The sequence below is a fragment of the Haliotis asinina genome, chromosome 5 (genome assembly GCF_037392515.1).
Source record: "Haliotis asinina isolate JCU_RB_2024 chromosome 5, JCU_Hal_asi_v2, whole genome shotgun sequence".
Taxonomy (NCBI): Eukaryota; Metazoa; Mollusca; class Gastropoda; order Lepetellida; family Haliotidae; genus Haliotis; species Haliotis asinina.
This window is the reverse complement of record NC_090284.1, coordinates 71417311-71443809: the sequence shown is the minus strand read 5'-3', so window position 1 is coordinate 71443809 and position 26499 is coordinate 71417311. Positions and strand designations below refer to the sequence as shown.

Sequence of the window (26499 nt, the reverse complement as noted above, 5' to 3'; positions counted from 1 at the left end):
AAGGTTAAGTTGTTTTGTAAATATCATCTAAAGACAGTGTTCACAATTGTGCGCTTCTCTTTCACACGCACCCAACTACATACATTAATTGCACTTCGAAATGTGATACTTCATGTCGGGGGCCATCGCTATGGTAATTGAAACGCAAATAAAATAATTGTTACAAGGGAAACAACTCTAAATTCACAAGCAGAGGAAGTTATTACGCCCCTTGGAAAGAATACGAAACTGAGCCCGTTGAAATGTTGCTAACCCAACTTTTTCAAGAGCTACTGCGCCTGCGTCCTTTGTCAATTCCCCTTTTGTACAGGAAAATGGCGCTCAACGTGAAGCTCAGTAGTATTTACGTCTTAATAATTTCTCTCTCGTAGGGGATCTGGGTGATACAGCTTCGACAGACTACTCCAAACATACTGCGGAGTCCATAAGTAATATATTTCCTATCAAATTTGCTTATCTTGTGCCTGTAGTGACTGCATGCTTTCCAAAACACAAGGAGACGGAAACCTGTTTGCATATTCCATCGCCTATACCATGTTGTAAACAACCCATCGATCTACATGTTTCGACAAACCGGTGTTGTCAACGACATATGTTCGTCATATTGCAATTTCAAGCAATGACAGCTATTTCATTTTCTCTCAGAATCAATGTTGTAGCTGTTGATACAGATTCGTATTTCCGGTTGTGCAGGAGCCTGGTATGTAGGTCATGGTGGTGGTGTTTTTCCAGGTTCAATCCATATTCTAGAAGTAAATCCGCATGTTGATAGTTATCAGCATTGTGGAAAGATGGTGTCAACCTATTTGAGGCTACCTTTTATATCTACTCGGAATATATCATTGTGACACAAGTGATCAGTACCCCTGGAGGTTTGCGGTTTGTGATCTATATGGCATCTGAGAAATTCATCTGTTAAAAGAACCATGGTCATTTGCACACATTTCAGCAATACACTGTTGTCTACTGACAAAACTGTATGTGTCTGAATACTCAAATATCAGCCTGTGCTTTATTTCTGCAGTATCTTTGTTTTCAGAGACACGAATGTGCACATTATTTATGAAAACATGCGCAGATCATATTTGATAAAGGAGTTTCTGACAGAGAAAATGCACAAATATATCCAATCTTCCATTTTGTATTCATAAGTATCTGCGGGTGATTTTGCTGACAATCGCAAGTGATAACAGTCACTTCTAGTACTTCAATGAATTTGTGAAGATTCTTTAGTATTAGTGTATTGGTCTTTGGCAGATCATGCTTGTCGTACGAGACCACAGTGAGATTCTTAGGTCAGGCATGCAGACTTGGTTGATGCATGTCATCAGGTCCCAGCTGTGTAAATTGATACTCATGATGTCAGTTACTTTCAGACGACCATCAAATAACTGGAAAATTGCTGAGTACATCATTGAACAAATGCCAAAGAAACAATACTGCCATGCAGGGATAAAATCATTTACCTTATTTGCTTTGGTTGTATGTACAATACAGTTAGGTCAGGAATAAGAATTTTCCATGAATCAGCAGAACACAGTGTATTTGTTGGCACTGGTGGTGTTCATAGTATATATTATATTGTCTCAAAGAGCCTAGCCCATTTTCCTCTTTTTTTTTCACTCATACCCAATCTCATCCCTGACAAGTACTTGTGTTCATATCTGTAGACCATTTACCTCAACAACCAAATTATCACAAATGAAAATCAAACAAAATAATATACAAATCCGAGTCACGAAAGACATTTCCCCAATATAAATACATGGCATGTTTTATAGATAACACCTTTGTTTTATTCTTCATATTATGTTTCTGAGCAAGGTCATGCCTTTCAATAAACTTGTCAATATGGTATGTTCACCATTGTGTTACAAATGACATTCCCACTCAGTCCTGAAATTGTGCACACTCCTTTCACAACACAAGAGAATATTGGTTCCCATCAACATGGATAGTTTGATAGGTACCTGCAATGTGAACTGACTAGTCAGGCTAGTGTTTTGTCAGTCAGTAGCTACTGCCACGTTTTAACATAAACATTCAGACTAATCTGATTAATGAATGAAACAGTATGATAGATTAGCTCATGTCCAGATTGACAACCGTAAGAACAGTCTGATCCCAAATAAATATTGTTCAAGTGCAACAAAAGGATTGATCAAGAAATTACCTGAAACATTATGGTGTGATAAAACAATAAATGGCACAAGAAAAGACATACATATTGTTATTCCTATTCATGTTATTCCCATTTCATGTCCTTTATATATTCTGACATGCAGTCATTTATCACAAACCACTGCAGTATCATTAGACTGGACCCGTGAAGGTCCCGGGGTAGAATAGGCCTTCAGCAACCCGTGCTTGCCATAAAAGGTGACTATGCTTGTCGTAAGAGGCGACTAACGGGATTGGGTGGTCAGACTATGACTTGGTTGACACATGTCATCGGTTCCCCATTGCGCAGATCGATGCTCATGTTGTTGATCACTGGATTGTCTGGTCCAGACTCGATTATTTACAGACCGTCGCCATATAGCTGGAATATTGCTAAGTGCGACGTAAAACTAAACTCACCCACCCACTCATTAGACTGTTATCATGTTTCATCTTCCATGATCATTGCATAACACTGATGAGATATAAGCACAAGTCACACAGCCTGACCTCCCAGTCTCCATTTGAGCTGGCACACACAAACGAGGTATGGGGTCTCTTTCTGATCCACAGTCCTCAAATGGAAATTTCCTTCTCTATTGGTAGGAAAATGTTAGCTCTGGTACTTATTTCATTTTGTTTTTTTTGTATGAACTTTGGATAAAATATGTGACTGATGTAAGTCAGAAGGATGTTGAGATCAGAAAAGAGACAACTTAAATATTGTACACAATTCACAGGATCAGCAGGCAATAAGTTTATCCTTTAATGCAAAGAATGTCAGTGTAAACTGTCTTAGCATCTCTTAGGTTTTGGTAGCTGGATACCACTTCAGGGTCAGTGTTCCTATTAATTGTCTAAAAGTAATTCTAGGCAGGGAAAAATGATAATCCTAGTTATCAACTACTGTTGCCATTTGACTCAGGATGCACTGTCCAAATTATCTCTCCGTGTCTGTTTGACTCCCATTGTCTGGTAGTTGGGGGATGGTAGATGTTGTATATATTGAGATGCCCCCACGATGTACAGAACAGAGTACATCAGTGTTCACAATGGTTTTTCAAAGTAAGAGGACATTGGGTCCTGAAAGTTTCAGATGTCTGTCTGACCCACTGAAAATTCACAGGACCCACAGAATTAAGTTAAACAAACATTTCAGATTTAACATTTCTTATAAATGGCATTGAAATTATTAACATTATATGATAACAAACATAACATTTATAAACAGCAAACATATGTCACATGCCACAAACAACAACTTTACACAAAGACATTGTGAAATATTCAGTCAGACACTGTGGCTGGCTGGTTGATGATTTCTATCTGACTACTGGTGAATCTGCCAGATTTGTCAGAGGGTCAGACACTATTCGTGAACACTGGTACATATCAAGCTCACTGACCAAGGAGTATGCTGACTTAGTCGTTTTGTGTCCTTTGTTATATAATCAGAGAGACACTCCAATATTGGGTTCAGTGAATTAGTGGAATTATATTCTCTTTATGCCCCACTATTGAAGCATGATAACAGGCCAGGCTTTTATCTGAAAGTAACTGAAGGCAAATGTTAGTAAGAAGTGATTAATAACAATATGCTTCATAATAGAAATTTTTTGTGACGCTGAATCAGTTTCAAATGTCAGCGCTTATGCTAGTAATTTACAAATAATGTAATAAAATGGAAATATATATTGTTTATTAATTTTTTCAGGTTTTAGATGCTGTAATGTCCCCAAAGATATAAGAATCAAGAGAAATTTGGCAACAGTTTAAGGGTGAGCTTTTGTTCCCTATTATGATGTTAAGATCCCTTTTTGCTCGAAATTATGTTATACAGCAGACTAGGTCAGTGATTTGAAAACATTGCTCAAAGTTAAAAGCCTGAGTTCATTAATTTACACCTCATAATGACTTAGTCTCATTCCACAAGGCTTTGACTGGCGTAAAGTTATGTCATTGCATAAGAATTGAAATGGTTTAGCTAATGGTTTAGAATCTATGTCTATGATAAATAGAATGAAAATAGAATTAAAATGCTCCTTTATTAAGCATGTTTAGTTATGCTTTGTTCACATTCTTATTCTGATGTTTTATGTTTTTGTGTAGGTCAAAATGAGTAGTAGTACTGCACAGCGATTTGGTGCCAAGACCTACAGCCGCTCCAAGGAGAGTACTGCAAGTCGTGCCTTTGATGAAATAGTCACCACTAAACCTGCTCTGAAAGCTGCCCCATCACATACCAAATGGGGCAAGACCAACTTCAAAGCCTTGAGAGAAAGCCAAAGACTGAAAATGGAATCTTCCCAGGCAAAGAAGCCTCGTTTAGAGGAAGAACCAAAGGGTCCGGAAGATCCTTTCAGCTTTGATACAGATATGGAACGAAAGAGAAGTCCAGTTAAAAAGCAAGTTGTCCTAGCAAAGGCATGTACTGCCCCAAGCTCCAGACTTCCAGGAACTCGTCTCCCAGGAACACGGATTGCTACACGTGGTGCTGCAAATGAGCAACCAGCAACTGCCAATGACAATCGCAAGATGAAAGATGAGAGCATGGAAGTGAAGGAGGAAGGGGAAGAGGGAGATTTCAGCTTCAAGTCTGGTGTGACAATCTCTAAACGGACATATACAAGAACACCATTTGCTAATCCTGTTGAGACAAAGAAAAAGCTGGTAACTGAAGTAATCGAGACCAAACCTGTTGTGAATTTTGGATTTGGTGATGATGAAGATGATTACAAGCCTCAATCCAGTGGGGATTCTCCACATTCCATAAATGAGGATGAGAGTGAAGATGATGAGGATGACGATGATGAAGTTAGTTTTAACTTCAAGATGCCACAGTTCATGAAGAAAGAAGCACGAAACACTGAAGAGTTATCCGATGATGATGTGTCATCTGTGTCCTTCAAGAAACAACCTGTGAGGACATATGGAAGCAACAAGCAGCCAGGTAACTTGGAAACATCACAACTCAACACAAATCAGCCATCGCCTCCATCTACCACCACTTTGCCAACAGCAATTACACGAGGTCCTCATAGTCCCCGACGTGCCTCCCGCTACTCAGATCCTAAATTACTGCAGGAATATAAACGTATGTATGTTGAAAAGACTGGTGGCAAGAACCAAGATGCCATAGGATCTTTTTCCAATAGCACGGTCATATCCAAAGCACAGGTGAAAGGGCAGAAGGGCACAACACTGATTGTTGTATGCAAGCCGAAGGGTGTTGAGCAGGAAACCAAGGAAACTGTTCAACATAAATATTTTGGAAATCCAAGCAAAGCACTGGGTAAAGCAGACAGACCAATAAAAATTGATGTGATCACTGAGGGAGAGGAGGGGGAAGAGGAAGAGGACACATCTGATGCTGATGCTGCCAAGACTTCTACGTACCAGTTTGACAATGACTCCAAGGAAGAAAGTAATCAGTGGTCATCTCAGCCCATTACATATAACTCACGGACACATGCAGCAAGGGCCCACAATAACAGTGTGTCCACTGTGCAAGTGAGAAATAAGATATATAGATCTGCACATGTTGACTTTTCCTCATCTTCCTCTTCAGAACCTGTGCCTGCCAGTTCTCAAGACTCCATTGAGTCTGAACCCTCATTAGCTCCTAGTACAGACAGTAATAGTAATAATGACTTTGACAATAGAAAAGTGAAAGAGAGGAAGCCAGTAACATATAGTTCTAGACGTTCATATAGGATATTCAAATCTCGAGCACCACCACCGGAGGTGAAAGAGGAAACAAAAGAAGAACTTTCTGAAGAGAATGAGCCGCCAAGTTTGGACATTGAGCCTCCAACTCTAGAGCCTGCTCAGATCATTGACTCTCCTCAGGTCTCACCTCCTTGTCTGTCTGTTGAGCCAGAGGATGAAGAAAAAGAGGGTGAGAATGAGAAATTTGTGCCAATGGACACCACCCCTAGTAGTAGTCAGGAGTATAACCTGCCTGACTCTGCAGCTAGTAGAGCATCTAATGCTAAGTCAAGTGCTACAAGTGTGTCTGAGGACTTTGACCTGGAGTCAGACTCACAGAGTGTTGTGTCAGAGGAGTCACATGATTCTCAGGATGACAGTCAGGGTTCAGGCAGTCAGCAATCTCAGGTTCAAGAAACTAGGAGGATTTTCAAATCAAAGAACTCTCGGAGTGTTAGGAAATCATCTGATAGTCTGAGAAGGAAAGTTTTGCAAAGTCCGAAGAAGGTATGTGAAGTTATTATTGCTCATAACTACAATCATCTGAATTCTTGAAAGTATAAAACTTTCTATGCATAAGTTTCTGTACTGCTACAAACTTCTCAGGATTACTTCTTTCTCCAGTTGAAGGGGCACGAAGTAGTCAGGAAGTATTGTCAGAAAGTATTGTCAGAAGCAATAAATATGTTATCCATAATGCTAAAGACACAAGAAATCAATGAGTCAATCAAGCAATTAGTGTATTACGTATGACAAAACATGATACTACCATCTTACTACATATGTGTGCAGCCGCCATATAGCTGGAATATGAGTGCAGCGTAAAACTAAACTCACTCACTCATTTTTTTGCACTACATACTAGTATATGATTTGTGTAATGCAAGCGCATCACTTACATAATCTGCACAATTGGTAGCAAGCTGAAAATTATTACAAAGGGGTGTATTGATGAAATAATGCTTATTGATGTACACTGGCATTCTTTCAAAGTCTTTTTGTCGAAGATCATGATATATTGCACTCAAACACAAAATGAAATTCGTCTTCAGTATTAACATTATTACATTATATGCACAGTCTTTATTGCTAACTGGGTAACCCATCCTGTCCACCAGTATTTTTAAATAAAGGAAGTGTACCTATTCTAAGAAAAGTAATTCTATGTCTTGCTTCTTTAGATTTGATGAAAGTTAGGTATGGTTCATACCCCAAAATCTGTTTAACTGATGAATAAACATCTGCAGATGATAATTTAAGTAAATCATCAAAAAATTATTTTTACAATTTGAGAAATGAGAGGTTTCAAGTCCAAGCAGCTAAGTTGTGCCAATCACCTATATTTTTATTATCCTGTTGTTAGTGTAGTGTAGCACAACATTATTCTCAAGGGATTTATCTCCATGAAGATCTGTTAGTTTTGTTTATGGATGCTCATGATGTCAATCTTTGTAATATCAGGTTCAGTCACAGTTATTTACAAAATGCTGTCATTTAACTGGAATGTGTTTCAACAACAAACAGCAGATTTTATCCTTTGCACTATTATTTGCAGAACTTGCATTCTAACCTCACAGAACATCATTTTTATGTTTAAACCCAAACAATTTTAGCAAGCCACAACAGTTAGTGAACAATCATTGAAGATAGTGATTTTGTCAATATTCATGGATGTCAGTTTGCAGAATTGTCAGCTAGTGGTTACCATGTCATCAGAAAGCACTAAGCATATATACTGCAGGTGAAATATTGTTTTCTGCAGATTTTCATTTGTTGAGACATCAGTGTTAGTGACTGGGAAATTTTGTAAATTCTGCGGAGCAGTATCTGTTGTCTGATTAGTCAAATGCATTCTGTCGTCTTGCATGTGATTGGACCAATCAGGGTTTGAAATTAACACTTAGAGGTAGCAAATTTGCTATTAAACAAGTTATTTTGCTACCTGAAAAATAACACTGTAGCAAGAACTTGATACTTGGCATTTTATAGTGAAACTGCTTACTTTCATCACTTGTCAACAATTTCAAAGGATAGGTCTCCACTTGTGCTGTTTCACTCAGAAACTTACCATACTGGTATTTTACTTTCCCCCACAAAATGCTAACAGATCTTTTGTTGGTCACTAAAATTGTGACAGAGAACGAGTAAAATTCAGTGTTTGCGCATAAATATAACTTTTGCTGGTTTCAATGTTTGATAAAGAACATTTGTCAATTCCTACATAAGGACAATTTAAATATTGTGTGCTAGAACAGGGAAACCAAATACAGTTCCATATGACCAACAACAGTAATGGGACTGGGAGGGAGGACTGAATAGCTGCTAACGGACTTTGCTACCTATTTGTAAACCAGGTAGCAAGTACTTGCTACTTGTTAGAAAAGTTAAATTCAAACACTGCCGATGGATGGTCATAGGTTGCTCAAAGGTTAGCTGATCTGACCTTGTACTAGGGTTTGTCAAGGTCAATTGACATATTTCACAGAAAAGACTGTTGACTGTACAGTTCAAACTGTATACAATGTATATTTGGAAAGCATGTTACGTTTGCATGAGTGTCTTTTTGGTTGCAGTATTTGAAAATGCTGTATTTCATTGATTATCAATATCATACACCGCAAAATGCTTTGCGGGGGATAATAATTGATGAAATGCCAGTTATTATCCCCTGCAACCCATTTTGCAGGATGTATTACATATGTTAAAATGGATTCTGTGGGTGCACATTAGCCTTTTCTGGATCAGAACTATAAAACCGTTCAGTATATCCTGAGACAGATAGATCAGGTGGTGTACTGGTGCTTTTTGGTAGTAACTATATGTACATGGTATCCCTTTCGCTAACTCATATACAAGCAGACAGGTATTGACAAACTTGGCCAATAAAACATTGAAATAAGAGATAAAACATCACTAGATACAGTGATTTACTAGTTAACTAGAATCACCTGTTCTGCTAGGTGCTATTTCATATGCATAAATTAAGATTGCTGCGTAGGGTTTCTCTGAAAATAAACAAGAAATGTGCTCAGCTGTTCACCTGATTTGGTGAAGACATGCCCAATAAAATAACTTTAATTTTCAACCACAATGATGCTGTAATCGGAGAGAGTGAGCAAGCTGGGTTTTATGTCACTTTTGGCAATATTCCAGCAATTTCATGTTTAGGGAACACCAGAAATGTGCTTGACACATATTACCCATGTGGGTAATCGAATCCAGGCCTTCAGCAGAATGAGCAAACACTTTAACAACTGGAATACCCCACCGCCCTTCTGTGATCAGAATTATATTTGAAAATATTACAATCAGGGGTTCAAAAATCCCATCGCCCCACGCCCGGGACAAGTCAGATTTCATCTTGGGCAATAAAATAATGGTATCTTACTTTTCTGTGGACTACCAGATAATTTCCACTTATGGTTTCAAACTGCAAATAGAATTGGATTTCATTTCATATCTGCTCATAATGTAGCTATTACATTTCGCTGTAATAGGACCCGTGAAGGTGCCTTCAGCAACCAGTGCTTGCCATAAAAGGTGACTATGCTTGTAGTAAGAGGCGACTAATGGGATCGGGTGGTCAGGCTCACTGACTTGGTTGGCACATGTCATCGGTTCCCAGATCGCAGATCGATGCTCTTGTTGTTGGTCACTGGATTGTCTGGTCCAGACTTGATTATTTACAGACCGCTGCCATAGAGCTGTAATATTGCTGAGTGCGGAGTAAAACTAAACTCACTCACTCGCAATAATAGTAATTTAGACATATCGTTCTTTGAAATTTATCACTCTTTATCACGATAAGTAGTCTTGTAAACATTAACATCAAACATTGTGTCATAAAATCAGGGCATGTGAAAAATTAGTTAGGACAAGTTACTTTCTTGAAGTCAATTGCCCTGGGGCAAGTCACTTTTGAAAAAACATTTGAAGCCTGAACAATATATTACCACATCACTCACTCATAGTCATTATCTGCAGCAAAGGTTGTGGATATATTTCAAGTAATCTTCTCAGTAGGAAGGTTGAATATTTTTAGGGAATTTTACTTTTTAACAAATTCATAACAAGGCTCCCGCGCTTAGCCTTCATGAAAATGTTGACCTATTGCAGTCAAATTTCAAGAAATGTTATTCCAAGTAAGCCATTTATGATGACTGTCTGTAGTTTCTGTCAAGTATGTTTTGTTTCATAGCATCTAGTAAACTGGCCATGGTTTCTGAAAATAACATTAGCTGTTGCACTGGCAATAGCTTCGCATGAATTAGTCTTGTAAACAAAATTGAATAAAATTTTGGAAAATCAATAAAATAAATTAAATCTTTAAGTCTATAGAAACAGTTTATAAGCAGACATCATAGTTACATGGTTAAATTGCATGTTCCTTCATGAATTCAGTTCATTATTTGCAAATTTGTCGGAAGTATTAAAGCGAAATATGCTTGAAGGAGTATGTCTAAGGCCCGCAGGCTGAGAGAGAGATGTGTAAGGTTCACTTAAGATATCAGAAATATCGTTAATGGGAAGAATTACTAATGATTATCAATATATTACAAAAACTATTGTGACAAAATAGTGTCAGTTTACTAACACAATAAACAAAGTGGCTTCTTTTTTATGGCTGCTGTTAAATTCTGTGTGGGAAGCTGTTTTGTTAATACTTCTTGCATTAGTGTGTCACCACTCAGAAATTGTGTGCATTATGATGCTTTCTGTTAAAGATTTTGGGATTTTTGTTACTTCAGCTCGAGTAACATGATCACTAATTAACAGTCAAACATCATTAAACATGTCCAGTTCTGTATCTTGTGAATATTGGAGTGCGTGTGATAAAATTACACAAGTAATACCCACCATGTTTCAATTAATGGAAAAAATACTGAAATTCATATTCAGAACATATTTTGGGCACCTTAACAAACCGTTTGTCAGTGGTTTTCTCAATCTTACAGCTTAACATATGGACTATTGTTGTTAATATTTTGAAGGCCAGTGCGTGTGACGTAAAATCTCATGTTGGATAACTTAATGTCGGTGTTAGGGAGCATGCACACAACATCCTTTTTCTATGCAATCCATGCTTTATAATATGACCATGCACACTACATCTGATAAGTCAGTGTGATGCGATCCAGCCTATTTTCATCACTTCGCATTTCAAATGGGATTCCAGTGGTGATGTCATTATGTTTGCTACAATGAAGGTTATTTCCCAGTGATGTAAGCTTGATGTAATCATAGTTCTTTTCATCTGTTTGAAAAGCATATATTATATATGTTTAACATCTGTGGTGAATATTCAAATGTAAATAATTGATGATGATTAGTAGGAAGGAGTATTAATATATAAGGAGTATTTACAAGTTTACAGGGGTATACTATTTCTAAAACGCAAAAAGAAAACCAATGTAGTTTGAGCGGAAAACATGCTACACAATGCATGACAAAGCACATAGAAAATTGGATGCAGTATGCATCGACACTTAGCAGAAAGTTATATATATCTGTCAAACCATGTCCATGTCACAGAAGAAAACCAGAAGACATAGATTTTTTTAAGTTACATGCTGAAAAGAGAGACAACATTCATCTGATAGTGTTAGGAAAACACTTCAAAATGGTCAGCCAAATTTGAAACTGGTCTAATTGGCATGATGGAAGATATGACAAAACTTGGTTGTTTCTGTATTTTGTGTGATGGAAGCTAAGATAGTTAACTGGATCATCAAAAAGTATTAAAAGTCTTATTTTTAACTAAGGCACACCTAAATTATCTGTCTGCAAAAAATAATTGTCTTGCTTTACCTCCATCTTTTTTTCGAAAACATATGGTACCATTCTAAGTCTTGTGTCATACAGAAGCTGTCAAGCGTCATGGGAAAAGAAGATTATTTAAGAACTAAGTCAAACAGTAATTTACATCTATGAAGGGCAAACAACTTTTGATCTTCCATAAAGTCCTTTGTAACATATAGTCATAGTGCCACATATCAAACAGCGTCATGGCAGGTTGTCCTGGCGTATTTACCACCTAGAAAAGGACAAAATCATTATTCATAGTGGGAAAAGCTGAAGAAGTATGATAACTTATGTATTCCAGAATACGAATTTGTCAGACTGAAAATTAAATTTGAAATGTGAGTCTCGTCATATAATGTCATTGTTAGTCAAGTATTACATAACAGGGAGCAAAGCTCTTCCGTATTCATGTCAGACATGCCATGCTGCTCCTCGTACATGTTTCTCCCATTTTCATTGCTTTGGCGTGTTGAGTTTCATGGCATTATCCACTAGTATGTGGGTCATTCTTGAATGTCAGACTTAGAACCATGCCTGAAGACAGTTTTGTCGCCAGTGTAAGTGGCCAGTGGGGGTGGAACACTGTAGGAAATGTCACAATATGCTGGATCAGACTTGTGTCTCCAGGGCTCAGAGGAGGAACAGGTTAGCCAGTACTACCCAGGTCCTAAGCAAAAATACATCATAGGAAAAAACAAACTGCTGATTTATTTTCTTATAAAGTTAGTTGGCATTTTTTGTATTGATATGTTATTAGAAATGTAACTTGTGATATATTGACTATAAATGCCACAACAGCCATTTAGTGTTAAAATTTTTAAAAGGTACTGTTTTAATTTTTTTTTAATATATGTATTGCTAAAGGGCGCTATATAAACTTGCAGTTCATAGATTTAATGCTAGACATAAAATGTTTGAAATTGAATTTACTGCTTTTTTTTTGTTCATTTAGATTTGTGGAATCTCAATAAATGTGACCAACTCTGTGACAGTAAATATACATTTCATATTGATTACTCATAAAGTTGTATTTTTAACAGCATCATCATCAAAATTTGTTGATAAATCAATAAACAGTGACATTCATAAAGTATTGGCAGTGTGATGTTTCAGTTTCCCATCTATGAATAGGAAGTATGATATATCAGTGGCCCATGGTATATCTCTCTGTGGTATATCAAATTTTGTATGTTCATATTTTAACCTCTTTGATTGATCATTTTCAGTATGGCACCTTCATATACTATAGCATTTGTCACTATTACAAAATGATGACAAATAATGTTGCCATTTTTTGGTTCTAAATTTGGACATGTTTTGAACCTCAAATTTCTCACCATGCTTTCAGTCACTATGGTAACTGTTCTGTACAGATGCTGTAGGTCTTTCCATTGTATTTCACACAATAATAGATATATAGTATATAATATACTAGGTCATCAACGACACTATAACCTGGTAAATATAGCTTAGTGGTTCAGTGGGTAGCTGAATGGCTAATGAGTTTACCCGTCATGAAGGACACAACAGGTTCTAACCCGGACCAGGACTTTAATATCTGAAGCCAGTCCCTAGCAATTGTATTTGAATGTTTCATAACCCTATATGGACCCAACTCTGTTGCACCGAATATTGCATAGTCTTGTTTCTTTATATGGTTTTTCCTTATGACAAAGTACAGTATTGTTTCAAAAAATAATGTCAATCCCACTTCAGTGAATCACCGCTTCTTATGAAATAAGTTAGGAAATCACCATGAGAAGGCAGTATAATAATGCAGTATTTGTGTTTTATTGTCAAAAACTTTAAGTTTTCTTTTCACAATATGAAGTACACAATTTATTTGTCTAAAAAACGTGATCCCTATACCAAATGTTTCCTGACACATTTTGACCTCATGGTGCATCTACATATTCATCACAATGAACTTGCTCACAAGTCACAGAAGTCAGAGTACATACTGTATGTTCCTGTATATTACTAGCAAATTTGGTGTCATTCATTATACTTATGAATATGTTAAATGACAGGACCAGCTCCCACTTGCATTAAATAATATGTCCGCTACAGTGATGATAAATCCTTAAACTCTGGCTTATCTACAGTTCTCATCCAATTGCACAAAGTAATTGTAGGCTTAGATTATTATGAGCTACAATTTGTCCAGAGCTATCTAAGCAGCTAAGATCATTGTCACCTGTAAATAAGCTTGATAAAATGGCATGACAGACAGGTCCTGCATGAGGTTAATAATGCACTTGAAGTTCTTACATTGCCTTTTACTTTCCCTCAACAAGGGAACGATAAGACATGAAATGTCTTCAAGCCATTTGTAATGTCTCTGACCTTTTCATTAGCTCAAGGGCAGTTAATCTTAGTTTCTAGGTGGGTGTGGTTTCCCTTTGTATATGCTGTGGACTGTAGAATTATGGACCTTACCAAATGTATTGATGTTGTAAATTATCTCAGATCTGCCTATATATCATTCATCTCAGTGATTCCTATCTAAAGTTTACACCTCCCTTTGCCCTTGTCCACATTTCACCACTCCTCACTGTAAACCCCATTTCATGTCTCTTTGGCCCAATCCTTGTTTCACCTCCCTTTGGCCTAATTCCCATTTACGTTGTCTTGACCTAAGCTTCAATTCACTTCCCTTAGGCCTAAACCCCATTTCAGCTGCTGTTGACCTAAGTGTCATTTTTCCTTCATTCTGTCTTGTTCAGTCTCCCCTTGACCTAAACCTCATTTCACCTCCCGTTGACTTAAGCCTCATTTTACCTCTCTCTTCACCAAACCCCATTTTTCTGCCATTGACCTAAGCTTCATTCCACTACCTTTAGGCCTAATCCTTGTTTCACTTCACCTTAACCTAAACCTCATTTCACCTCCCATCACTGTGAACCTAATTTTACCCCCTTTTGGCCTAACCCTTGTGTCTCCACCTGTTTACTTAAACTCCCTTTTATTTCCCCTAGACCTAAGCTTCATTTCACCTCGGTTAGACCTAAGCCTCATTTCACCTCCCTATGCCCAAAACACTGTTTCACCACCCGTAGACCGAAACCTCATTTCACCTCCCTTTTGTCCTAAACCCAGTTCATCTCCCATTCACTTAAGCCTCTTTTCACCTCCCTTTGCCCTGAACCCCATTTCACCTCCCATAGACTCAAGCCTCATTTCACTTTCCTTCACCCCGAACCCCATTTCACCTCCCATAGACTCAAGCCTCATTTCACCTTCCTTCACCCTAAACACTGTTTCATCTCCCCCTGACCTAAGCCTCTTTTCACTTCCCTCTGCCCTAAACCCCATTTCATCTACCCTTGACCTAAGGCTCTTTTCACCTCCCTATTGACCTAAACCCCATTTAACTTTCACTTGACCTAAGGCTCTTTTCACCTCCCTTTGCCCTAAACCCTATTTCATCTCCCATAGACTCGAGCCTCATTTCACTTTTCTTCACACTAAACCCAGTTTCATCTCCCCTTGACCTAAGCCTCTTTTCACCTCCCTTTGCCCTAGTCCCATTTCACTTCCCCATGACCTAAGCCTCCTTTCACCTCCCTTTGCCGTAAGCCCCGTTTAACTTTCCCTTGACCTAAGCCCCTTTTCACTTCCCCTTGACTTCAGCCTATTTTCACCTCCTTAGGCCTAGTCCCATTTCACATCCCCTTGACTTAAGCCTCTTTTCACCTTCCTTCACCCTAAACCCCGTTTCATCTCCCCTTGACTTAAGCCTCTTTTCACCTTCCTTCACCCTAAACCCTGTTTCATCTCCCCTTGACTTAAGCCTCTTTTCACCTTCCTTCACCTTAAACCCCGTTTCATCTCCCCTTGACTTAAGCCTCTTTTCTCCTCCCTTTGCCGTAAGCCCCATTTAACTTTCACTTGACCTAAGGCTCTTTTCACCTCCCTTTTGACCTAAACCCCATTTCACTTCCCCTTGACTTAAGCCTCTTTTCACCTCCCTATGCCCTAAGTCCCATTTCACTTCCCCATGACCTAAGCCTCATTTCAATTTCCCTCTCCCTAAACCCTGTTTCATCCCTTAATCTATGTCTCATTTCACACATACATGAATATAATATTTTTGTGTACGCATTGTCTTTCAGTCTCCAACAAAAGCAGTGTACAATCCTCGGTCCTGGCAAGGCAGCTTGGATCATGGCAACCCATCATCAAAGGTAAGCATTTCTGTGGACTTGCCTGTGAACTTTTGTCAGCTTCACATTCCCTTAACCATTTTTATTTATCTACAGCCTGTCCCTTCTTGCTAGACTAAAGCCTTAAATGAAGTAAGTCTAGATTTCAACAGGTTCTGAATCTCGTCTCCCTCCATGGGGCTCACTTTCAATTTACTTTTTGTTACAATAGAAATTATATATACATATACAGAGACTAAACATTAGTTTACTGAACTCTCCTGCATTATATAATAAAGTAGGCATTTTCTTATTAAATAAAATGGATATTGGTAATAGTTCTTAGAGACCCCCCTTTGATCTTGTAGTGACATATTTTCTTTCTGTATAATATATGGATTCTTTTTCCAAAGAGATCCTTCATGGGGTACTTATAAGAATTATAATGTCCATATTAAATTCCTACGACTGTTGTAACTATGTTTTTCAATAAAACATTTACAAAACAAAACACTTGTTTGTGTCTTGTGTACTTTGACTGAATATGAGTGTCAAAGAAGCAAATACTGTGTGCATGGTACCATTCACAGGTGATGTTAAATTCTCCACTGCTTTTTTTTCATTCATAAATATATTGTAACTTCTCTTTTGACCTCAAGACGTGACTTGTAAGATGGTGGTCCTTTGTGGTATTCAGATATCTTTCAGTGCTGTTTTGTAGGTGTTCTATAGGGCCAGCTTTACTTTATGGTACAGTGACTGGTGCTTCCATCTTTATTTTAACATGCCTCATGTTCTTTATTTCAGTCAAGTAGGGGAGTCATGTTTGTCGAATGATTAGCTCTTGTTTGCATGTTAGTGTTACGTATGGCTAGGTTGTTAAGTATTTGCACTTATTATTGTGTATACAGGTTGTCGAGTGTTACACTTTGTTTTCACTAGTCTGTTGTATTGTTTTACTATATTCAAATCATTTGCTCATGTCAGTCAGACTCGAGGACTCATACCTGACTTCCAACAATACCTTCGTTTTTCGTTCAACAGGAAGTGCTATCAGTTTCATATGCTCCCCTCCGGCATCTCACGGCACCAAGGGTGTTCACCAAACTTTCGTTGATTCCAGCGTCACCAGGGCACAGGGCACAGTGTTACCCTGTATGCCTGTATGACTGGTTATTTTGAGCGCTTGCCAATCACTTGAGCTGAGATGCGACACTCTCCGTGATCAATCTCAAGAAGTCCAAGCTTGTTCCAACACAAGGATCTAATATTCTTGGATGCACAGTTCGAGACCAGGAGAGGTTTAGTCTCCCTGTTTCCAGACCACATAGCCAAAGTCCAGGAGGCAACATTGCAGTTCCTTTCCTCTCCCGTGCCACTAACACGAATATGGCTTCAGTTGCTCTGCAACATGGCAGCAACAGTGGACGTAGTTTTAACATGTGAGGTTGAGAATGCGAACGATACAGCAAGCATTAACTCAACTGTGGTCCCATTAGGAGAGTTCGAAATTATTCTTGCAACTCCGGAGTGGTTCTTGCCTCACCTAAGGTGGTGGACAGATGCTGGGAACATATCCAGAGGGTTTCCTTTGGAGTTTCCGATGTGACGGTCTTAATTCATTTGTGTGCCTTCCTCACAGGGTTTGGGGAAGTCTTATGTGACCTCACAATATTGGGCCTTTGATCTGAAAACGAAACAAACCTCGACATAAAGTTCTTAGAATTGAGAGCGGTCTGGTTGGTTTTCGAACGCTTTGTGGATCAGGTTTACAGCTGGGTGGTTCATCTCAAATGGATAACCAGAAGGTGACGACCTATATTCTGAAGCAAGGTGGCAGTTTCTGCTTTGGTGCAATCAGTTCAACATTCAGCTGATAGCTGTTATCTCCCAGGGATGGACAACATTCATGCAGATACACTCTCATGAAGTATCCTGGACCCACTTGAGTGGATGCTCCCAGGGTTCTTTCGCAGCTAACCAACCTACCAACGTGACTGCTAGTGCTGATTGCACCTCTTTGGTCAGCTGAACACTGGATTTTGGTAATCCTCAGGTTTCTTGCTCAGCTTCCTGTAATATTACCCTTTCGACTGGACCTACTTTTCCAGAACGGAGCGCCACCCCCCAATCCCAGGATTCAGTGGGTGGGTTGGCCACTGTCCAGACAAGCGGAATTTCTACATCAGTTGCAGACACAACTGGTTTTGCGGAGTGATTCAACAAACACTCAGTACGAGGATAAATTGGTCTGTTGTGTACACTGATGTGAAAACAGGAAGATTTTTGTTCCCTTTTCTACTGTTTAAAGTTTTTGACTTTTTGCAGTCACATTTGGAGGCCAGCTTAGCCGCATCCACTGTACCTGGTTAATCCATGGGACTTGCAAGTCATTCTTGACCGGATGTCTAGTCCTCTCTCATGATGTTTCGTGGCTTTCACTCAGTTGTTACAGTCCGTTTGATTCCATTTGAGACCGATGAATTGCTCACTAATACAAAATCTAAGAATTGCAACAAAACCAAATTTTGCACAGGCACATGGAATTGACAGACCAACTGTGATGATTTGTCTCATACTTTTGGACACCGAAATTAAAAAGTTGTTTAACAAATGATCATGTTGTGGTCACTTTTTGCTATTTATTAAGAGGGGGACCCCTTGCTGGTAGAACAACCAGGTGTCCTGATTATACATGTGAAATTGACATACGATTCGCTTGGCAAATCATGCATCCATGATTGCATTACCTGAAACAAATGCACTCTCATGATGTATTCTGGCCAAACACGAGTGGATATCAGGAGATATTGGAGAATATCTGAAAGTTGTTTTGTTTGATTCAGGTAGACTTGTTTACCTATGGAGCAATGAATCAGCTACTTGGGTTTTGCATAGCTTGCAGGGTTTGCAATGGGGTGATAGACGACACATCGATTACTACCCACATCCAAATTCACTGGTTGGGGTTGGGGGGATGGGTTTTTTCATATGGGCACAGCCTCACCCTAAAAATCCCCCTGCCTGATTGGTCAGCGGTTTTCACATAACCCTCAGTCAGTTGGGAAATTCCACTTCACAGCAGGGTGTTGTATGCCAGACAGAATACCAGTTCCTACTCTATCTCTATTGGTGTCTGTTTTATGCTTATAAGTACCCCAAGGAGGATTTCTTTTGAAAACAAATTGGACAAACCTCTAGAGGTTTCTGATCCTTTGAAAAAAGAGTCCTCCTTAGGGTAGAACAGCCCACCTCCCCTTTTTCTGTGCATTCGTTCAGCATGAAAAGTGAGGTATGAGTTCACCTCTAGAGTTCCCTGCTCTTGGCTGTTGGGGCCCTAGGGGTCCTGTAAGAGTGGTGTCTCAAGACAGTATTCTCTGAACCCATGCACAGTCTTGATACAAGCATGACAGCATGAAAAGTGAAGTACAAGGTTCATGCTTAGAATGACCTGCTTTTGGCTGTTGGGGCTCAAGAGGTCCTATAAGGGTGATCTCACAAGACACAAACAAGTGTTTTGTTTTGTAAATGTTTTATTGAAAAATATAGTTACAACTGTTGTAGGAATTTAAAATGGACATTCTAATGCTTAGAAGTACCCAAAGAAGGACTCTTTCTCAGAGAATCAAAAGCCTTCATAGTTTTGTTCGATTCTTCATGTATGTTTCAAATGGTATGCTTCTAAGACATTTTGGTCTGACTGAAAATCCTCCAGCCCATTCTTGTTTGTGTGATATGTTGTTATATCTGTCGGTTTCTCAGACTCTCAGTTATTACCAGATTTAATCACCACAGGACAAAAACATTCTGTTTGCTTGTATCAAATCAAGTCCTACTGTAGCATTCAAAAGTCCACATGACCAAAGAAGTTACTCACCTCAACAAGCTGACATCTTTACCTTGGACTTCTGTTTTTGCCTTTTACTATCATATGCCACATGACAGTGCTTAATAGTTTTTGACATACAAAATGGTTAAAAAACAGTCCTTGTGAAATAATAATCTCTCCAGTCCATGAAAACTAAATGTCTTCAGAAGATCTGCTCATCTGTCATGTATGATGAAATATATTGAAAAGTAACCTGAACCTATGTCAATCACAAGATCTTTATTGCCATCTACTGTCAGATATTTTTAGACACTTTCAGTTGAAAAATTCTAGAAATATATGCCATGGTATTTTCCTTGGAAAGCATGTACAGTGAAACTATTGACTCAGACAGCTACTGGTACATGTATTTCAGTGTAAATGTTCCAGCTGAAATATGATAAATATTTGTCAAGTAATTCATGTGTATCAAAACATCATGAAATTCTTTACCTTTTTCCAAAGGAGGAAAGCAAGCCACCACCTACAGTAAACATGAAGGCATTAAAAGGATTTGCTGAACAAGATCCTAAGGCAAAGTCAGCTCCCAAACTGACCAGGGCCGTCCACTGGCCAAGCAGACTTGGGGATGAGGCTTACACATCCATCCGAGTCAACAAGGAACATCGTCCGGTAGGACTAACATTTTATATTACATTACAACATGAACAGGCCACGATTTCCAAAAAAAAAAACATAAGTTTTTACTCAGATCTCAAACTGAGTTTCACAATTTGAAACAGCTGAATTTTTAAGTCAGCTGCATTTTTTCAAATATAAAAACCCGAACTTCTTAAGTAATATATCCACAAAACTCAATTGTTTCCTTTAGTTTGAGTTTTGTGCCGATTTGAGTTCATTCTGTGAGAAGCGTTTTCTCAAATTTGAGAAAATTTTCAGACTTATGTGAAAACTCACACTTAAGTTTGTTTCGAGAAATCGGGGCCAGATCATTATTTAGGACAAAATTTGAGTTTTATGAGGGGATATCAAACGTAGTGAGCTTAACTATATTCTTGATGTTCAGTGTTTGTAATGTTTCCATTTTATTGTGAGGGGATCATTAACAAAGCCATATCCAAAGTTTCACCTTTGTGAGTAATGTGGTTCATGAGATATGAATCATCACAACACATTTTGGTATAGCATTTGTACAATGATTGCAGAAAATTAAAACGATATGTGATTTGGTACCCCTTATGATAATTATGTGTCCTCAGATAATATCTGAAAAAATGTTCAGTGTGGTATTGAATGTATTCGTGTCATGATCAACAGCTGAAGATTTGGATTGCTTAATTAAGATTTAGACAGGGGCTATATTTTAAGGACACCCCCACTTTGATCTTTTACAAAAGTGTATCCAGACATTCAAGCTAGTACTGTTTACAATATATTGGGAGCTGATACTTGTGTGACCAGTATTTGGCTTAAACCCTCTGCACCATGAAAAAATAGTAAAAATGGTAAAGTCCTAGTTATGATGAAGTCATCTGCAAGGGCGTGGGTAGTTTTCCCCAAACAAGCTCTTTCAGAAAACATGAAATAGGAGTCACTTTATTTAGCAATTGTAGTTACAAATTGCTTTGTTTTATGCACTTTAATATATAAATTTGATTTTACCAGACTTCTACCAACCTCAAGCACACAAAATGGTTTTGCATGTTTTGTTTCCTGACGTTTGTGATGCATTTATTGCAGATTTTTTGTTTTGGGAGGTACCAAGATATATAGTTCAAGAAAATAGGGATCATGAGGCTTGTACATACCAAACCAGTTTGCTTGAGGTTCAAAGATGTTATGTTGAAAAATAAAACATAAAAAGAGCTGCATTTGTCAATGTCATGGTGAGGCTCAATATTTTTTTTGTCCCCTCACAAGAACGTTTGATGACGTTACTCTTTGGATAGTGATAATACTAAACTTGTGCATATAATTAGAATCATTTAGCAATGACCTGTCTTTGCAGCTGTTCACAGTTGTGCGGAATGTGAAACAGGCCTTTGAGGTGCAGGAATCAGGAGAGACACAAGACTTCATGGATGATGTGGAATATCTGTTGGATGGCCTTCAAGACACAGAACCTATGCCCATCAGGTGTTTGAGGTAGGTGTTTCACACTGCAGTGTACGTCATCAGCGGGGAGGATATGGAGGTGAAGTGCTGCAAACAGCAGTGTATATTTTAAGTGGGTTAGATGCGAGGAAGATGTGTCACATGTTAGTGTATGTAGTCAGTGGATTAAGCGTGAGGCCAATTCTTTACACAGCAGTGTGGGTTGAATGTCACAGGTGGGTGCTTCACTCAGCCATGTATGTATGTGATTAGATGGATGTCTGAGGTGTGTGCTTCACACAACAGTGTATTTACAATTGATGGGATGTCTAAGGTAGGTGCTTCATACAACAGTGTACTTAGCTGGTTGGATGTCTGAGTTAGGTGCTTCACACAACAGTGTATGTAGGTGGTTGGCATGATGTCTGAGTTAGGTGCCTCTTATAACAATGTATACAGTTGGTTGGAAGTCTGAGGTAGGTGCTTCACACATCAGTGTATGTAGTTGGTTGGCATGATGTCTGAGGTAAGTCCCTCACACAACAGTGTATGCAGTTGAATGGATGTCTGAGGTAGGTGCTTCACACAACCGTGTATGTAGTTGGTTGGCATGATGTCTGAGGTAGGTGCTTCTCACAGTAGTGTATGTAGTTGGTTGGCATGATGTCTGAGGTAGGTGCTTCACACAACAGTGTATGTAGTTGGTTGGCATGATGTCTGAGGTAGGTCTGTATGCAGTTGGTTGGCATTATGTCTGAGGTAGGTACCTCACACAACAGTGTATACAGTTGGTTGGATGTCTGAGGTAGGTGCTTCACACAACATTGTATATGTTTGGTTGGTAGGATGTCTGAGATTGGTGCTTCACGCAACAGTATGTAGTTGTTTGGTATGATGTCTGAGGTAGGTACTTTACACAACAGTGTATGTAGTTGGTTGGATGTCTGAGGTAGGTGCTTCACACAACAGTGTATGTAGTTGGTTGGCATGATGTCTGAGGTAGGTCTGTATGCAGTTGGTTGGCATTATGTCTGAGGTAGGTACATCACACAACAGTGTATACAGTTGGTTGGATGTCTGAGGTAGGTGCTTCACACAACATTGTATATGTTTGGTTGGTAGGATGTCTGAGGTAGGTGCTTCACACAACAGTGTATGTAGTTTGACATGATGTCTGAGGTAGGTGCTTCACACAACAGTGTACATAGTTGGTTGGCATGCTGTCTGAGGTAAGTGCTTCACACATCAGTGTATGTGGATAGTGTTCAGACATTTGAAATATGTGCTGCAACCAGGTAGGTATGTAGTGGGTTGGATGATTTGAATGAATGCAGTAGTAATATTAAAATGTTTAAGGGATCTCACGATCAAATGTGTTGCCATGTGTTGGTTTCAGCTGTATCCAGCTGGCTGGGAAGTGCACCCTACCTGCATTCCGTATGCACCTGAGAGCCCATGGCATTATGACCAAGATCTTCACCATGCTGCATGATGCCAGCACAAATCCTGTAAGTGTAGCTTGCCAGAGTTGTAGCCAGTCAGTGTGTCATGCAGCTGTGCCACAGTCAGTACCAGGGACCTTTGGCTTCATGCAAATACTGGATGAAAATCAAATGCATTGAACTTTCCCTTAATTCAATCTGAAGAAGAAATTATTAGTGACAATGTTTTTAGCTAATTATCTGATATTAGTCTGAAAGACATTTTTATGGGTAATATTTTGTTTGGAAAAAACACAATATTGAGGTTTATGAAAAATAGTTTTCTTCAAAAATGTGGCTATTGATTGATTTAGGTGTGGCCCTACGCAACTGAATGAAGTGTCAGTAAAATGTCTGATGCCAATGTTTGCATTCAACAATGCAATACAAATACAGATGTTGACCTGGAAAAAATATAACAGTTATCTATACATATATATGAAAATCAATTTAAACTATTTAACAACTATTTATTAATAATAGTTATTTAAAAAATGTTCAAAATATCCATTGATAGGAAAAAAATGTGAAGTGAAGTTTGGTAATGTTTTGATCTTTTGAGTACTGTTGGCATTATCATACTTCAGCAGAAATTAAGATGTTTATAAGATGTTTATTTTTGTTAGGTTAGCTCTAGAACATTTTTCTGTCAACAAGTCACATTTATTAAAGTGCCTGACAGTATCATCATCTTGAAAAAAGTATGAAATTCAGTAATTTTGTGCATGTGACAATGGATTTCTTACACAGAAATCCTTTGACTATAGGGAAAACATGTTCATTGCAACAGTTATTTAGTCAGTATTCTTACTAGCCAATAAGAATGATACCACTGTTAAACCCAAATGTATGTTTCCAAATAAGTATACTATTTTAAGATGAAGATAATCGGCAATTCTTCATTTGCATATCCCAATCTATGTGTAGAGTGGATGGTGAGACAATGTAATGATTTGGTCCAAAATAATGGAATAAACATACTATTTTTTTTTTTTTTTTTTTTTTTTTTTTTTGTAGAATTTGTGTAGTAATTTGAAAATGAAAGCATAATGTTAATAATAACATGCACAGAAGTAGAATTTTTTTTTTTTTTTTTTTTTTTCGTTCAGGAGGCAAGCTATCAACAGTATGAAACGTTTGTTACCTGATAGGGTGCCTTTGAGTTTTGGCTGATCAATGAGGTTATACAGTAATTTTAATCTGTAGTTCCCCCTCTCTTCATAAGTAATGTGGCCCCAATAAGAATCGCCAGTTATAACCATATTTGAATGTTCTCATGTTCAAGCTAGTCCAAACATTAGAAAGAAACAGTCATACCATGTGATGATTTATTGATAAAAACTGGACCAGATCCGTGCTTGTTCCTACTTTAGAGTCTGGCACTGAGCACTGCCACAATGATGTACATGCTGAGCAAGGATCGGTTGAACATGGACCTGGACCAAGAGAGTTTGGATCTCATGCTTCGACTCCTGGAAATAGACTCTGAGAAGAATGGTGAGGTACAGCTTACACAATCTGATCTCAAGGAGCTTGAACGTACCAGGCAGCGAGTGTATGAACTGTGTGAACAGATGCAAAATGTTGGGACCAAGATGGACTTGGATACCATATCGGTAAGACTTTCCTCACAGAATACAAGGCAGTTTCAACTTTTTCTCAACCTTTGCTTTTCATTTGAGGTGACAATATCGATTGGATTTTAGATGGCATTTACTAATTTTGTATTATGGTTTCCCAAAAAACTGAAACAGATCAAAATTTCAGTAACTGAAGTTTCTTGCCCATATTCGCTTGTTTACAAACCTTCAACTTACAGTTGAAGTAGTGCTGAAAGCCACCTTGATCAACAAACCATTACTTCTGTTATAAAAGATGCCATGATTTCCAAATTTGATTGTTGCTTTTGTAGTTGGACTGGTGGTGAGAAACTAAATTGCAGTTTCCATACATGTACCTTGTCATGATAGATGATATAAAAAAAAGTGTTCTGGTTTAAACATTGCAGACCGGTAACTTAGCCATGGAGTCATTGTTGAGCCTGACATCCCGGAAGGCTGGAGAGTGGTTCAAGGAGGAGTTACGATCTCAGGGAGCTCTCGATCATATTGTAAATACAGGTAAGACTGAAGCCTCAGCAAGGACTGTCATTCTGAATTGATACTTATTATAAGGTGTATCTTTTAGTAACTGATAAAGTTTTCTTGACTTTCTATTCCCAGCTTAGTTTGTGTTGCATACTGATGTGTATTTAGTCATGAGTCTTATCGATTAGCTGTAAGTAACATATTACAGGTAGTTAAATCAAACGGTCATTGCCAGAGTGGGTTATTTTACGTTAGAAATCATGCCGTAAATGCTGTGTCATCATTCCTTGTTTATTTCAGTCAACACCTGCTCGCAGTATGTTGGCCATGAGATTGTGTCAAATGACAAGTCGCTGCCAAATTTGAGGAAACTAGACCGGTGCCTGCGTGTATTAGAGAATGTAAGTACTCATGGTGGTATGCCAGTGTAGTTAATTGATGCTTGCTTCCATGTGTTTGGGCTCATTTAATCATGAAATGAACAAACGAAGCACATGTAGAAGTACAAAAAACATGGTGAAAGTTATCGACTGACAAATTCTGAACTACAACAGGTATAGTGAAATGGCAGATAGTCTTGTGTAGTGATGATGGTGATTTGGTTGTGTTTCTGTTTGCAGATTACCTATATGAACACAGATAACCAAAGCTATGTGATCTCTTATGAGAATGCACTGCTGATCACTTCCATCTGTAGGTGAGTAGATGTACCAGCCCTCTGGAAGCAGGGCAGTTGTCGTCATGTTCCAGGACAGAACAACCCATAGTATTCATACTTGTAGAAAACCTGGAGAGAATGCAGGGAATAATCTAGACCTACCTTAAGACATAATGGGTCCATGTTTGCAGCATGCAGTTTTGACTCTTGTTTGTGTTACAGCTTTGTAAGTTGACTTTTATTTCACTGTTGCAAGGACAATATTGATATTATACAAAAGACCCTTTGAGACTGTGTCAGTCTCCCATTCACATATACGGAGAATAGGTCTACCAGAGGTATAGCAAGGTGTACTTGGTGAACTGTTGTCAGTGGTTGTTTGGATTGATAAGAAATTACAATGTGCTGGTGCCAGATTAAAAGTTGGAGTCCAAACCTCAAAAAAAACTATGGGTTTCCAATTCCAAAGGCTGTAATAGCTCACTGCCTACAGTGTTGAACATCATTATCCCCACTTACTCATCATTTCATTGTG

The 26499-nt window shown here is 38.4% G+C and overlaps 1 protein-coding gene across 1 annotated transcript in view; it reads left to right on the top strand.

The window, feature by feature from the left end:
* The first annotated feature begins 250 nt into the window (after positions 1-250).
* Positions 251-26499, top strand: part of LOC137285191 (wings apart-like protein homolog) — a 35520-nt gene continuing 9271 nt past the window's right edge. The window contains exons 1-11 of the mRNA XM_067817436.1: positions 251-428; positions 3875-3938; positions 4270-6375; positions 15786-15857; positions 20149-20316; positions 21653-21789; positions 23135-23246; positions 24593-24835; positions 25228-25339; positions 25607-25707; positions 25927-26003. Of these exons, the coding sequence (XP_067673537.1) occupies positions 4276-6375; positions 15786-15857; positions 20149-20316; positions 21653-21789; positions 23135-23246; positions 24593-24835; positions 25228-25339; positions 25607-25707; positions 25927-26003 (3122 nt within the window). The 5' untranslated portion in view covers positions 251-428; positions 3875-3938; positions 4270-4275. The remainder of the gene's footprint in view (positions 429-3874; positions 3939-4269; positions 6376-15785; positions 15858-20148; positions 20317-21652; positions 21790-23134; positions 23247-24592; positions 24836-25227; positions 25340-25606; positions 25708-25926; positions 26004-26499) is intronic.